This window comes from Lepidochelys kempii, chromosome 23, assembly GCF_965140265.1.
Source record: "Lepidochelys kempii isolate rLepKem1 chromosome 23, rLepKem1.hap2, whole genome shotgun sequence".
Classification (NCBI taxonomy): Eukaryota; Metazoa; Chordata; order Testudines; family Cheloniidae; genus Lepidochelys; species Lepidochelys kempii.
In genome coordinates, this window is record NC_133278.1 from 1,317,095 (window position 1) to 1,331,035 (window position 13,941).

Here is a 13,941-nt window from a genome sequence, read left to right on the forward strand (position 1 = left end):
CCCCCCCCCCACCGCTGGGCCTGCCAGAGCGCCCAGCCCATCGCCCCTCGGCTGCGGCCCACCGGCCCCCGCACCCCGGAGCCGCCGGCGTCGGAGCCTCCCCCCACACCGGGCGCCGCGTGCCGGGGTCAACGCGAGGCCCCTGCCACGCCCCGGCTGCGGGGGGCAACGATCCCGAGAGTTGGGGTCGAGAGGAGCGAGCTGGCATGTGGGCGACTTGAGGGGCATCCCACGGGGCGCCCTGCCCTCCGCCGGCCTCCCCTGCCCGCCCAGCCAGGTTCACCAGACGGCGGCCGCTGAGCTACGTCACGCGCGGATCCGGGGTGTGGAGGGTCGCTCAGCTCAGCCCCAGCGCTGGAAGGAAACCACGGGTGAACAGCAGTCACGGCCCACCCCAGAGGTGGCTGCATCTCGGTGCTGGGCAAGCGATCCCTGTTTAAACAGCTGCTCCCTCCGCCAACCCCGAGGCAGCTGCAGTTCCCCCTTAGGTAAGTGCTGCCTGGGCCCAGTCGCTGAACAGCCGCTGAACAGCTGCCACGTTCCACCCCAGAGGTGGCTGCATTGCAGTGGCTGAGAAAAGCACTGTGTATTGTATGACTGCTTCTGGGTATGACAGTAGCACCCAGAGGTCCCGACCGGGCTGGGGGCGCCCCGGTTGTGCTGGTCACGGCACAGCGTGAGAGACGGTCCCTGCCCTGAACAGCTCAGTGCGTCGGTATCCTGTGTGCCGGAGGAACGAGCCCAGGGCAGATTTTCTGGTGTCTTAGCAACAACGAGGCAGAGCAACGTGCTGATTACAGGATCATTGTTCTCGCCACACGGAGGTTACCGCAGCCGCAAGCGTAGAGGCCAGAGGGCCTCCCGGGTCCTGCCATCCTGCCCCCCAATCTGTTCCCAGCCCACGTGCGGCAGAGCCAAGGAGAGCTTGCTGGTCTCCGTCTCCCGGGCCCCCCAGCGGTACCGCTGGCTCTCCCGTGGCCCTGTCCGGAGGAAGCAGGCACCGGGCACGCTGTGGCACCTGGTCCTGCTTTCCCTGGCCTGGGGACGCCCGCGGGAAGGGCAGCTCGTGAGCCCAGAGGTGTGGGAGGCTGGCCGGGCACTGGGCCGGAACCCAGGAGACCTCGGGCTGGTCCTGGCTCTGCCACGGCTCTGGCCTAGCGTTGGGCAGAGCGCCATGCAGAGCATGGGGGAGGGGGACTGGAGCCGTCCAGAGTCACACGGGGCGTCAGCAGCGGAACCAGGGATGGATCCCAGGCGTCCTGAGTCCCAGGCCTCCCCTTGTTCCACCTGGCAGCACTTTGGGGCAGAGCCTGGGCCCCCCGGCACATCCTAGCTGGGGCTACCCCAACCCACGGGTGTCCCAGAGGGAGGTCTCACTGCCAGGGCTGCCCTCTGGGGCTGGGGGCACCCGAGACAGGTCACTGTGGGGGCCCCGGGCGCACGGCAGGCAGGCGTGACTCTGGAGCGGTCCCTGGCGGGGCTGCTCCCACCCAACCCCCTCTGGCTGTTTCCCTGTCAGCCTCCCTCCGTGGCAAACCAGCCCGACGGGTCCGGCAGCCGGCTCCAGCCTGCTGGGTCCCAGCACCCAGCAGTGGGGGTCAGGCTGCTCCCAGCGGTGGCACTGTGAGGGCAGAAACTATGGGCGGGGGTGGCTAGGGAAGCCCAAGGGCAGCAACTGGGGGTGTCTGGAGATGGAGGGACAGACATAGGGGAGCCCAGACACACACAATGGGGTGGGCTAGGGAAGGAATCAGCTTCCTGCCCGGGGGCTCCACCTGTGCCCCGTGCTGAGCTATGTGGGGCTGCCGATGGGACCTTGCCGGGTGGGTGGGGCAATCCGTGCTGAGTTGGGGCCCCGGGCCGGCCACACCCACAGCCACCCCCAAGGCCAGAGCCAGCGATCCAGCCTCAGTATTCAAAGAAGGATCCAGGGAGAAAATTCTTCTTTCTGCCCATCCTTCCCCGGAGTCCAGCCAGCCTGTCACCCCGCGCCAGTGTCCATCCATAGAGCCTGGGCAGCTCCAGCCGTGGGCCTCTGCCTCTGGGCACCGCCAGCCTCCCGGCCCGGGTACCCACACCCAGAAGAGCGGGGTGCTGTCGATGCCACAGCGACCCCCTCCCCCGTTGCTGGCTGCGGGAGGCAGCTGATCCACGCGGGCAGGGCACCCGGCGTATCGAACACGAGAGTCAAACAGCAGCCGCGTCTCCTGGGGCCGTGACGTGGCACCAGCTTTATTACAGACTTGGCTCCGAACGCAGGCGAGGGGCGGCTGGAGCTGGCCCTCCGGGCAGGGGTCGGAGCCACCTTGCGCCGCAGGGTCCCCTGGGCCCCTCTGGCCCTGGCCCTGCTGGGGCGGCGCCGGGGGAGCAGCGCTGGGCTGACTCTGAAGATAGAGCCGCTGGCTCACCAGACAGGCTCTGCCGCGGGTCAGGCCCTGCCCTTCCAGCCCCTCATCCCACCCCCACGTGCAGCTGGGGCTGCTGGCCCTGGCCGACCTGCGGCGCCACCCTCCAGGCCAGGGCCACGCTCCCGAACCGGGCCTCCCCCCGCGGCTGCAGGGTGTGCACATTATTCTGGTAGCTCAGGGGGATGACGCCGTGGAAGCTGGGCGGCTCGGGCGGGTCCCGGGGGGCCCGGTGCAGGATCTGGTAGAGGACTCGCTGGCCCAGGGTGGCCTCGCTCTGCCCCTGCGCCTCCCACGTGACCTGGGCCATGCCGGGCAGGGCCTTGCCCCCGTGCCGGTCGGCTGCCCCCAGCTGCCGGATCAAGGCGCGGCTCAGGGGCCGCTGGAGGCTGTAGAGCTCGCTGAGCCGGTGGAAATGCTCCCACCAGGCCGGGGAGAAGGGCCCGTGGCGCTGCTGGAGGGCGAGCAGCACCCGGTAGAGCGCCAGGAGCTTGTCCTCGCTCGGCAGTCGACGCTCTCCCACCTCGGTCCTGCTGGCGCCGGCGGCCGGCGGCCGGTCCGGCAGGTACAAGTCGACCTTCTCCCACCGGCTGTCCACGGGCACCGCCTCCTCCTGCTCTCGGGGCCTCCCGGCCCCCGGCTCACGCTGCTGGAGCCTCTGGTGCCGGGCCTGGGCTCTGCCCAGCTGCAAAGCCGGGGGCTGCGTCTTGCGCCAGGCCTCCTCGCCCTCCCTGGGCGCGGCCAGCTCCAGGCTGGACTGCCCCGGCCGGGCCACCTGCTCCCACCAGGCCCACTCCTGCCCCATCCTCTCGGCGCTGGCCTGCAGCCGGGCCCAGGCAGACGCCAGCAGCTCCTTGGCCAGGCCGGGCTCGGGGCTAGCCTGGGCCTGGAGCAGCTTCGTGGACACGGTGGCCTTGGGCAGCTGCTGCCTGGGACTGGCCAGGAGGGCGCAGAGTGACACTGCCCTGCCCAGGTCGTCATCCTCCTCTCCCAGCACCTGGGCCGCCATGGCCAGCGTGGACTCCAGCGCCACCCTGTGCTCCACGGAGGGGCACTGCCCGAGGGCTTGGAGCGGGCCCAGCAACTCGGCCGGGTCGGTGCTCTCCAGCCTGGCCGGGTCGGCCAGGGTCTCCAGCAACGGCTGGATTCTCCGCCAGACCTGCCCCTCGGCCCCCCCAGGGACCGCCCCCGGGCTGCCCCGGGCCAGCTCTTCCTGCTGCACTGCCGGGGCCTCGCACTCCCTGCCGCCCGGCACCTGCTCTGCCCCCTCGGCTGGGGCCCCCTCAGCTGGGGCCCCCTTGGCCAGGCCCCCTTCAGCCCTTTTGGCCCAGGCCCCCTCGGCCTCCTGGGCCAGGTGCGTGCCCAGCCTGGCCACCAGCTCCTGGGCAGCCGAGGAGCTGTCGGGCAGGTCCCAGAAGACGGAGCTGCTGGACTTGCCGAGGCCGCAGGAGCTGCGGTGCTGGCCCAGGGCCAGGCGGGCGGACGCCAGCAGCTCCTGCAGGGTCCTGCGGTCGTCGGCCGAGGGGGCGACGCGCAGGGTGAGCAGCTTGCAGAGGTCGTCGCGCCAGCGGGCGCTGTCGGCGCCGTACTGGCGACTGGGGTCGATGAGGAAGGGGTCGGAGGACTCGGGGCGCATGGCCTGGGCCAAGGGCTGGCTCGGCTGCCAGGACAGGGGCTCGCCCGGCTGCTGCTTCTGCAGCATCTGCCTCTTGAGCATCTCCTGGTAGAGCTTGGTGCGCGGGTCCTGGCGCGGGCCCAGGGGAGCCTGCCTCACCCTGGGCAGCTTCACCGTGGGCACCTTGGGGGACAGGCCGCCCGGGGTACCGGTTGGGCGCTGCTGTTTCTCCGCCTCGCCGCCGGGGCCCAGCCCCTCGCTGCCGGGGCCCAGCCCCTCGCCGCCGGGGCCCAGCCCCTCGCCGCCGGGGCCCAGCTCCTCGCCGCCGGGGCCCAGCCCCTCATCGCCGGGGCCCAGCTCCTCGCTGCTCGGCACCATAATGGGGGCCGTGAGCCGCTGGGCCCTGGGCTGGATCTGGGGCAGCTTGTCCTCTGGCGGGCTCTGCTTCTTCGTGCCAGGGGCATCTGTGGCTGCACCTGGGCGGGGTGGAGACGGGGTCAGACTGGCAGTGAGGGGGGGCACCCTGACACTCAGCCCTCCCCCCCAATGGCAGGGGGTGCCCCCCTGGCAAGGCCGGGCCTGCAGACACGCCCTGCTCTGGAGAACAGCGCGCCCCTCTGGCTGCTGGTGAGTGTGAGGGAGTGTCCCTTTGCCCCCCCCGGGGCTCCAGTGGGGGGAGAGAGGGGAGTTGGCCCCCCTGGCTCCAGCTGGACGTACCAGAGCTCCTGGGCAGCTGGGTCTGCTCAAAGAGCTGCAGCCCCTTGGCCTGGCCCTGGGTCGGCTCCACACCACCTGCCTCTGCGGCCAGCAGCTCTGACGCCTTGAGCCATTGGATGCCAGGTCCCTGGCCCCTGGCCCTGGGCTCCGGGCACTCGTCCGCCAGGTGCAGGTTGTCCGTCAGCCTGGTCTCCACTTGAGCCAGGAGGATCTCCAGTTCTGTGACGCTGAGTGGGGCTGGTGCCCACCCCAGCCCCTCTGCCTCAGGCCCTGGTGGCTCCAGCCCGTACGGCACATACACCCCGCTGATAGTGACGGGCCTAGGGCAGGCAGAGCAGAGAAAGCGGGGTGAGGGGCATGGCGGGGGGAGCCCAGCGCCAGCCTGCATCTGATGTCACTCGAGGGTGGGTCTAACTTGCTGGGACCCCATCCCCTGCCCGGGTCAGTGCGGAGTCCCAGTCGCTGACCGCGGGAGTGGGGCTAGGAAAGCCAGCCCGTCCTTGCACGGTCTGGTGGAGTCGCTCCGCTGCTTTAACGGGCCCAGGCACCAACCTGCAGCAGCCATTGGCTCCCCTCGCCCTGCACGTGGGGTTACGGTGGCTTTCTGCTCCATTTCTGCTTCCCAACTTCCAGGTCCTGTCCTGCCCTGTGGGCACGTAGAGCAGCCTCAGGGCTGCTCTAACTCACATTCACCCCACGGGTCCTGGGGGGGGTGGGGCGGAGACTTGCCACAGTGCAGCGTGACCCAGCTATGGCCCTGATCCACCCCTATGATCCCAGGGAGGGGAGACAAAGAATAGCCACAGTGCAGCACCCTCCAGCCACGCTCCCGCCCTGCCCCACCCCCTCCACTGGGGGCTGGGAGCAGGGACCTCATGCCAGCCCCACACCACCTGGGGAGGCTGGTCTGCAGGGGGATTCCCGCAGGGCCGGTCCCGCCAGCGCTTGGCACAGAGGGGCCTGAGTGTGACCGAGAACCGGGGGGCGGAGAGGGAAGGACGGGCCCCGGGGGCACTCACGGCTGCTTCTTGGCAGGCGTGGCCTGCCCCTTGATCGCCTTCCGGAGGACGAACTTGTCGGGGATGCCGGCGACGGCGGTGATGAGCGAGCGGGCCTGGTCCCGCACCTGCCTATCCGGGTCCAGCAGGGCCTGGGCCAGCGGCACCACGTCCCTGCGGCTCAGCAGCTCCATCTCGCCCAGGGTCTCCCAGGCCGCCCGCCGTATCTGCCCGTTCTCGCTGGAGGTGCCCTGGTAGAGGCGGGCGGCGGCCTCGGCCTGCAGCAGGGGGGGCAGCACGTAGGCCTGGCTGATCTGCACCAGGGCGGCCGTGCACAGGCGGTAGCCGGAGAGCGGCACGTCGTCCAGCTGGCCCAGCACGGCCCGCAGGACGGCTGCCAGCGTCAGCTCGCTGGGCTTGTGCCTCAGCCAGTTCTTGGCCGCGATCTCGGCCAGCACGTCCTGGGGCAGCTCTGTGTCCACGAAGGACGTGGGCTGGTCCTGCAGCTTCTGCTCGGCCTTCCCCTTCTCTGCCGGCTCCTCCTGCCACCGGGACGCCGCCGGCTCCTGGACTGGGACTGGCTTTCGCGGCGGCAGCCGCCGGCGCGGGGTCACCTTGAGGGAGCAGTGGAGGTGCGGGGGCGTGCCCAGCGGCCAGAGCCAGGCCCTGATGACGGAGTTGGAGACGTAGCCATCCGGCCTGATGGGCCTCGGCCCCTCTGGCAGGAAATGCTTCTGGAGCTGCAGCGCTGGCTTCCCAGGTGCCTGGGGCTCCTCGCTGCCCGGTGGCTCCACCGGCGAGGGCAGGGGCCTCTTGGTGCGTGTCCGAGCGGGCTGGAAATTGGGAGCGAGCTCCGGCGCCCTGGCAGGGGCCTCTGAGCCAGGAGAGGCACCTCTCTCTGTCTTGGCACTGGCCACCACCCTGGCCACGCTCTTGACCACCGTGACCTCCCGGTGGCTGGTGAGGGCCTCCATGCCTTCGTAGCACTTGGACTTCTCGCCCGCCCAGAGGTACCTGGGCACAAAGACCGTGTCGAAGGACAGGAGGAAGTTGGGGAGGAAGGGCAGGGGGTCCTCGACTACGTCGTCCCCCACCCTCCGGGCAGCCAGCGCCTTGAGGTGCCTGTGGGGCAGGTACTCCAGGCAGGAGACGAAGTAGATGTTGGTGCCGCAGCCCTCCAGCAGGTCACCCCGCAGGCTGGCGAAGCAAACACAGCTGAACTTCAGGCTGGTGTCGAAGTCCACCAGCAGGACGCCCGTCAGGGACCACACCCGCACTGAGCCATCCGCGGCCCCCGTCAGCAGCAGCCGCAGCGGGTGGCAGTAGTCCAAGGAGGTGATGGCACAGGAGTGCAGGGGGCAGGTCTCCAGCCAGTAAGGGTTGATCTTCCTGGGCACCAGGGCGGCCTGTCTCCAGAGCCTGAGCCGGTTCTGCTCGGTCAGGGCGCAGAGGTAGCCTGGCAGCAGCAGAAGGCTCTGGATCCGGCAGTCGGTGCTGGGGATGACGACCAGGGGCCGGAGCGCCAGCTCGCTGCCCGTCAGGCCCACGTTGGACAGCACAATCCGCTCGTCCGCGCCGTAGGAGCAGAGGAAGTTGGACTCCGGGGAGCAGTAGGACATGTCCGCGCAGGCCGAGAGGCTACACAGGGTGCCCACCGCCCCTTTGTGGATCTGCTGCTCCGCCAGGTGGTGGGCGTGCTGGGAGACCAGGCGCACGTGCCCACTCTGGTGCCCGCTGAACACGAAGCCAGCGGGCTGGGTGCCCAGGCCCAGACGGCAGAAGGCCAAGCACAGCACCTTGTCGTCTCTGTTCTCCGTGGTGCGCAGGATGTACTTGGCCGGGCAGGGACAGGTGGTGGTGTCCAGGACGTAGACGTCGGCCGTCCCCACGGTCACCACCAGCTCCTCCCGCTCCGGGTCGTAGGCGTAGTCCAGGGCCTTCTCCAGCCTGTGGAAGGGCCAGGTGAGGAGGAGCAGCTCCCCAGTGACGGGCGAGAGGAAGCGGGTCACCCCATCCTCAGTGGTGGCCAGGATGCGGGCTCTGCCGGGGCCACAGGTTACCCGGGCCAGCCTGCGCAGGCCGGAGCCGGCGGCGTTGAAGAGCTGGTAGAAGCTGCGCAGGGCATGGAGGGAGAAGCTGTACTGTGACCGGCAGTAGAACACGCTCTCGGTGACGAAGCCCAGCTGGAAGACAGGCTCGCCCAAGGCCAGCCGGCGCAGCGGCTCGCAGGTGCCCAGGCCCCACTCCTTGAGCAGCCCGTCCAGCGACGCCGTCAGCAGGGTGTGCGTGGCCGGGCGGCACACCACGCTGGTCACGGCGCTCAGGTGGGCCTTGAACTGCCGCTCCTGGCACCCCGTCTCCAGGCTCCACAGCTTGACGTGCCCGGCCAGGTCGCCCACGTACAGGTGGCCCTGGGGCCCGTGGGCGGAGCAGCAGGTGAGGGAGACGCCCTGGCTGAGCTGGAAGGCCCGGGTCTCGGCCCGGCGCTGGCAGTCGTAGAGCCGGATGGTGCTCTCGCAGAGGGCCACCAGCGCCCGGGCGTCCCGCTCCACACTCAGGCAGTGCACGAACTCTCCACCGGCCACTCTCACCGCCCACGAGATGCTCAGGCCTGGCACAGGCCCCGGGCTGAAGGCCCAGAAGCTGATGGCGCCGATGGCCCCCGTGACCAGCTCGCCCGTCTCCGGGTTGTAGCACATGCTGGTGACGGAGTGCGGGCAGCGGACGGCCCCGAGGAGCCGCAGGCCCTGGCTGTGGTCCCCGAAGAGCCGCAGGTGCAGGTCATCGCAGTAGGTGACCAGCAGGCGCAGGCTGGGCACGTGGGAGACCTGCAGCACCTTCACCCGCTGGGCCATGGGGACGTCCTTCTCCACCACCGCGCTCTCCTCTGCCATGTGCTGCAGCCAGACCCGGGCCTGCAGGGGCGTGCATCATCAGGGCAGGGGAGCAGAGCAGGTAGGCCGTGCGTGCATGCATGTACAGCGCCTTGCACGACAGGGCCCTGCCTGTGTTCACAGCACATCGCACGACGGGGCCCTATGGATGTGTATGTGTGTGTACAGCGCCTTGCACGACAGGGCCCTGCGTGTGTGTACAGTGCCTCAGATAACAGGGCCCTATGTGTGTACATGTGTGTACAGCGCCTTGCACGACAGGGCCCTATGTGTGTGTACAGTGCCTCAGACAACAGGGCCCTACGTGTGTACATGTGTGTACAGCGCCTTGCACGACAGGGCCCTATGGATGTGTACGTGTGTGTACAGCGCCTTGCACGACAGGGCCCTGCATGTGTGTACAGTGCCTCAGACAACAGGGCCCTACGTGCGTACATGTGTGTACAGCGCCTTGCACGACAGGGCCCTATGTGTGTGTACAGTGCCTCAGACAACAGGGCCCTACGTGTGTACATGTGTGTACAGCGCCTTGCACGACAGGGCCCTATGTGTGTGTACAATGCCTCAGACAACAGGGCCCTACGTGTGTATATGTGTGTACAGCACCTTGCACGACAGGGCCCTATGGATGTGTACGTGTGTGTACAGCGCCTTGCACGACAGGGCCCTGCGTGTGTGTACAGTGCCTCAGACAACAGGGCCCTACGTGTGTACATGTGTGTACAGCGCCTTGCACGACAGGGCCTTATGTGTGTGTACAGTGCCTCAGATAACAGGGCCCTACGTGTGTACATGTGTGTACAGCGCCTTGCACGACAGGGCCCTATGTGTGTGTACAGTGCCTCAGACAACAGGGCCCTACGTGTGTACATGTGTGTACAGCACCTTGCACGACAGGGCCCTATGGATGTGTACGTGTGTGTACAGCGCCTTGCACGACAGGGCCCTGCGTGTGTGTACAGTGCCTCAGACAATAGGGCCCTACGTGTGTACATGTGTGTACAGCGCCTTGCACAACAGGGCCCTGCGTGTGTACGTGTGTGTACAGTGCCTTGCACGACAGGGCCGAGCATGTGTGTGTGCAAAGGAGGGGCCCTAACCCTGCCCCAAGGCCCAAGCATGGCTGTCATAATTGATCATCAATCATCGGCAATCAGTGAGGGGCTCTCCACCCCCAGCCGGCGCCCAGCCAGCGATGAGCAGAACCCGCGGAAATGCCGTCTGTGCTGGCCGATGGGCGCGAGCCAGCAATCGGTGCCCAGCCATTGCCACTCGCCTGGCAATAAGAGCGGGTGGCAGCTGCTGATCCATTCTCAGCGCTGAGTCACTGGCCCTCGGCAGCTGGGTGCGAGCGCCAGCCGAGGCTCGGTGCGTGGCCCCCGTTGGGAATCCCCGTCCCTAGTCAAGGCTTGGCGGTTTAGTGTCAATAGTCGATGGAGCCGCTCAAACTTCTCCACCCGAAGGTTTAGGGTTTTTAACCAAATCAGCTTTTTTCCAAAGGTGAAACTTGGGGGTGAGTTGTGGGGGAATGATCGGGGGTTGGTGACATTTGCCCTTTTTTGCACCGTTTCCTGCATTTATTTTTTCCCCCCTTGCCATCGGCAGTGACAGTGTCTCGGTATAGTGCACCCCACCCTGTTTGTACTGGAGCGGGGGCAATTTCTGCGAAGGAAACGTTTTGAAAATGGTTTGGGGTGAGCAAGGCAGGCAGAGGTTGGATGGAAAACGTGCCTTGTTCGAAACGGTTCCTGCTTCTCCAGCAGCTCCCCTCGCAGAGTCAGAGCCGGGGACGTGAGAGACAAGTGATGCAGCTGCTCCTCTGAGGACAGGACTGGTGGGGAAACCGAGGCACGGGGGAAGTGCCTTCCTGACAGTCAGATGCCAGTTGTCTGACTCCCAGTGTGGGCTGAGCGGGGAGGTCAGGACTCCTGGGTTCTGCTCCGAGCTGGGGGCGGGGAGACAAGTCAGTGGGGTTAGAACAGGGGGCTGGGAGCAGAGGGCCCTGACCACAGCATTTCAGGCTCCCCCAGCCGCTTTCCCTGGGGCAAGGGCAAGAGGTGGAGGACGCTGCCCCCCATGCGGCAGATCGTGGTGGAGGGCATGAGGGGCACCAATCCCCCAGGCGCATCTCAGGTGGGGGGTCTCACCTGGTCCTGTTTCACCCCCGGACCTCCCCAGGAGAAGCAGACGAAGATGTTGGCGGTGGCAGTCGGGTAGAAGCAGATGCGGGGCATGAGGTGAGGGTGGCGGCTGGCCCGGTACACAAGGGAGGGTCTGTCGCTCAGCAGCACCGGCGTCCCGGGCGCCGCCTTGGGCAGCTCCTGCGTAGGAAGGAGGGACAGTGAGGGCGATTTGCCCTGGTGCCTGTGACCGCAGGTGCTGCCGGCTCCGACCAGCATGGGGCTGCCACCTTGGGGGCTGAGGGGGTGCAGGTTATTGCCAGCGATGGAACCCCAGAGGAGGGTGGAGCAGGAGCCCCCCCGGCCATGGCACCTCTCCCCTGGAGAACCTGGCAACGTCTGTCACGCTCAGGGCAGCTCTCCCTTCTCCGAGCGACAGGCTCAGGCTCTCTGCAGACCCAGGCAGCGTTGTTGGAACCAAGGCCCAAATCTCGCTGGAAGGGGGGTGCGGCGTCTGTACATCAGCCGGCTGCTGGGGTGTCTGCCTGGTTCTATGGGTGCATCTCTACAGGAAAGGAGCAGTGTGGAGCAGTAAATGGCCCCCCGCTTCTCCCAGCCCTCACCCCATTACCTTTGGCATCTGCAGCTTTTGGGAGATCTGAGATTTCAGGTTCTTCCATGTGGGGATGATCCTGGCAGCTCCCAACATGGTAGCGCTGGCGGGGGGCGGCTTATCCCGCGCGACTGCAGAAGCCAGGAGGTGACGTCGGGGAGAAGCAGCAGCTCAGAGCAGCCTGGGAACTGGTGCGAATTCCCTGCTGGGATTCTCTAGCTGGAGAGCAGGTGCTGCCCAGAGAGCTTCCATGGTCAGTACGCCCTAGTGGGGTCAGGCCCCGTGCCCCATTCCCTGCCCCCCTGAGCCAGCCAGTCCCCGCCCTAGGGCTGGATGGGAGCCGGCGCCCCCCAGAGGGGACAGGCCCCGTGCCCCATTCCCTGCCCCCCCGCCCCGAGCCAGCCAGTCCCCGCCCTGGGGTTGATCCAGGGCTGGCACCCCCTAGTGGGGACAGGCCCCGTGCCCCATTTCCTGCCCCCCCTGCCCCGAGCCAGCCAGTCCCCACCCTAGGGCCGGATGGGAGCCGGCGCCCTCCAGAGGGGACAGGCCCCGTGCCCCATTCCCCACCCCCCTGAGCCAGCCAGTCCCCGCCCTAGGGCCGGATGGGAGCCGGCGCCCCCCAGAGGGGACAGGCCCCGTTCCCCGCCCCCCGAGCCGGCCGGCGCCCTGTTCGCTCTCAGCGTGAGACGTTTATTCTGGTCTCTCAGGCGCACAGAGATCTTTGTGGGTGATGCTGTTGGGCCGGGGGGTGCGGGGTGAAAGCCCCTCCCAGCAGAAGAGGACAGCACACACTAGGGGGGTCAGCGGCATCTGCCCCCTGGCTTGTGTCCTTTGGGGTCAGGTTCCCGCGCGGCCTGGGGCGGCCCGCCTGGCGCCCCCCTTTTCCGCTGGCCGCGAAGGGGCCCCGGCCTCGCTGCCGAAGCTCAGCCCAGCACCGCCGGTGTACGGGCAGGCTCGTCCCGGCCCCCCGGGGCACCATGGGCGGCCGCCTCAGGGGAGGCCTGGTTCGGGGGGCACCAGCTTCACCTGCCCACGCGGCTGTGGCCCCATGGCCGGCACCGCAGCATTGTGACATCACCCAGCTCCGACCAAAGCACCCGTGGCCGTGGAGCTATCCATCCACAAGAGAAAATAGTCCCTCTTCCCTCCCCCGCCTGCCAGAAACCAGGGAACATCATCATGTAATGCAAAAGCAAGGATCACGCTGTACTAATTAGCGCGTACTTAGGGTCATTAGGCAAGGGCTAGATTGTCAGTTTCCTGGTGTGTGTCTGTCCAGCACCTGGCGCAGTGGGGGGCCTGGCCCTGGACTGGGGTGATGCTACCGTAATACACCTAATAGCAATAGAAATGTACAGCGCCTAGCGCAGTGGGGGGTGGCTGGACCTGGGCTGGGGTGGTGCTACCGTAATACACCTAATAGCAATAGAAATGCACAGCGCCTGGCGCAGTGGGGGGGGGGCTGGACCTGGGCTGGTGCTATGTAACACACCTAATAGCAATAGAAATATACAGCGCCTGGCGCAGTGGGGGGGGCTGGACCTGGGCTGGGGTGGTGCTATGTAACACACCTGATAGCAATAGAAATGTACAGCGCCTGGCGCAGTGTGGAGGGGCTGGACCTGGGCTGGGGTGGTGCTATGTAACACACCTAATAGCAATAGAAATGTACAGCGCCTGGCGCAGTGTGGAGGGGCTGGACCTGGGCTGGGGTGGTGCTATGTAACACACCTAATAGCAATAGAAATGTACAGCGCCTGGCGCAGTGTGGAGGGGCTGGACCTGGGCTGGGGTGGTGCTATGTAACACACCTAATAGCAATAGAAATGTACAGCGCCTGGCGCAGTGTGGAGGGGCTGGACCTGGGCTGGGGTGGTGCTATGTAACACACCTAATAGCAATAGAAATGCACAGCGCCTGGCGCAGTGGGGGGCCTGGGATTCCTAGGCACCAAGATACTCTGCCTATTAATTATTAATAATTAATGTAGTTCTGTGTTAAGTACAATAGTTTATGGGCCTGTCCAGTCTCAACTAGCCCCTCCCCCCGCAGCTCCCCATTCCTGCCAGCACCAGGACGGAGCCTCCGGTTCATTTCCTGGCGCCTGGGTCTCCCCACCCTCGCTCTGCAGTGATGGACATGGTCCTGCATGGGGCAGGGCAGCAGATGCTCCACCCAGCCTGGCCTTGCACATACCCTGTTAGCCCTGGGGCTGCCCCCTCCACCGGGGGTCGTGTCCCGTAGCTGGCCCCTCGCCACTAGGATACCTGGCCTGATGGATCGATTGGGATTCAGATGCTGACATCACGTTCTTGCCCCCAGTTCCCGATCCCGCCCCATCTCTGGGCCCCACCCCCCAGCAAGTCTCCCCCCCCCTAGGCTCCTTTGCACCCCAGACAGATCTGCTCTGGCATCTCCCGGCCGGGCATCTCCCTGGCAACAGCAAAGGGACGGCCCAACTGTGGGTACTGCTGGTTGCCCAGTGCACCCTGAGATAAAGCAGATTAACAGCAGGGGGCGCTGCACCCCCCCTCAGCCACAGCCAGGCCCCTGGGGTAGCTGCAAGGGCAAGAATCCAG

General features: G+C 67.0%; 1 protein-coding gene across 1 annotated transcript; it reads right to left on the reverse strand.

Annotated features, from left to right (window-relative positions):
• Positions 1 to 62: 62 nt before the first annotated feature.
• Positions 63 to 11,458, reverse strand: WDR87 (WD repeat domain 87). The gene is made up of 5 exons (XM_073322383.1): positions 11,381 to 11,458; positions 10,777 to 10,950; positions 5,757 to 8,650; positions 4,738 to 5,057; positions 63 to 4,496 (listed from the first exon to the last, which is right to left on the reverse strand). Exons 1-5 carry the CDS (start codon positions 11,456 to 11,458, stop codon positions 2,452 to 2,454), a joined length of 5,511 nt encoding a protein of 1,836 aa, XP_073178484.1. The 3' UTR covers positions 63 to 2,451.
• Positions 11,459 to 13,941: the final 2,483 nt, after the last annotated feature.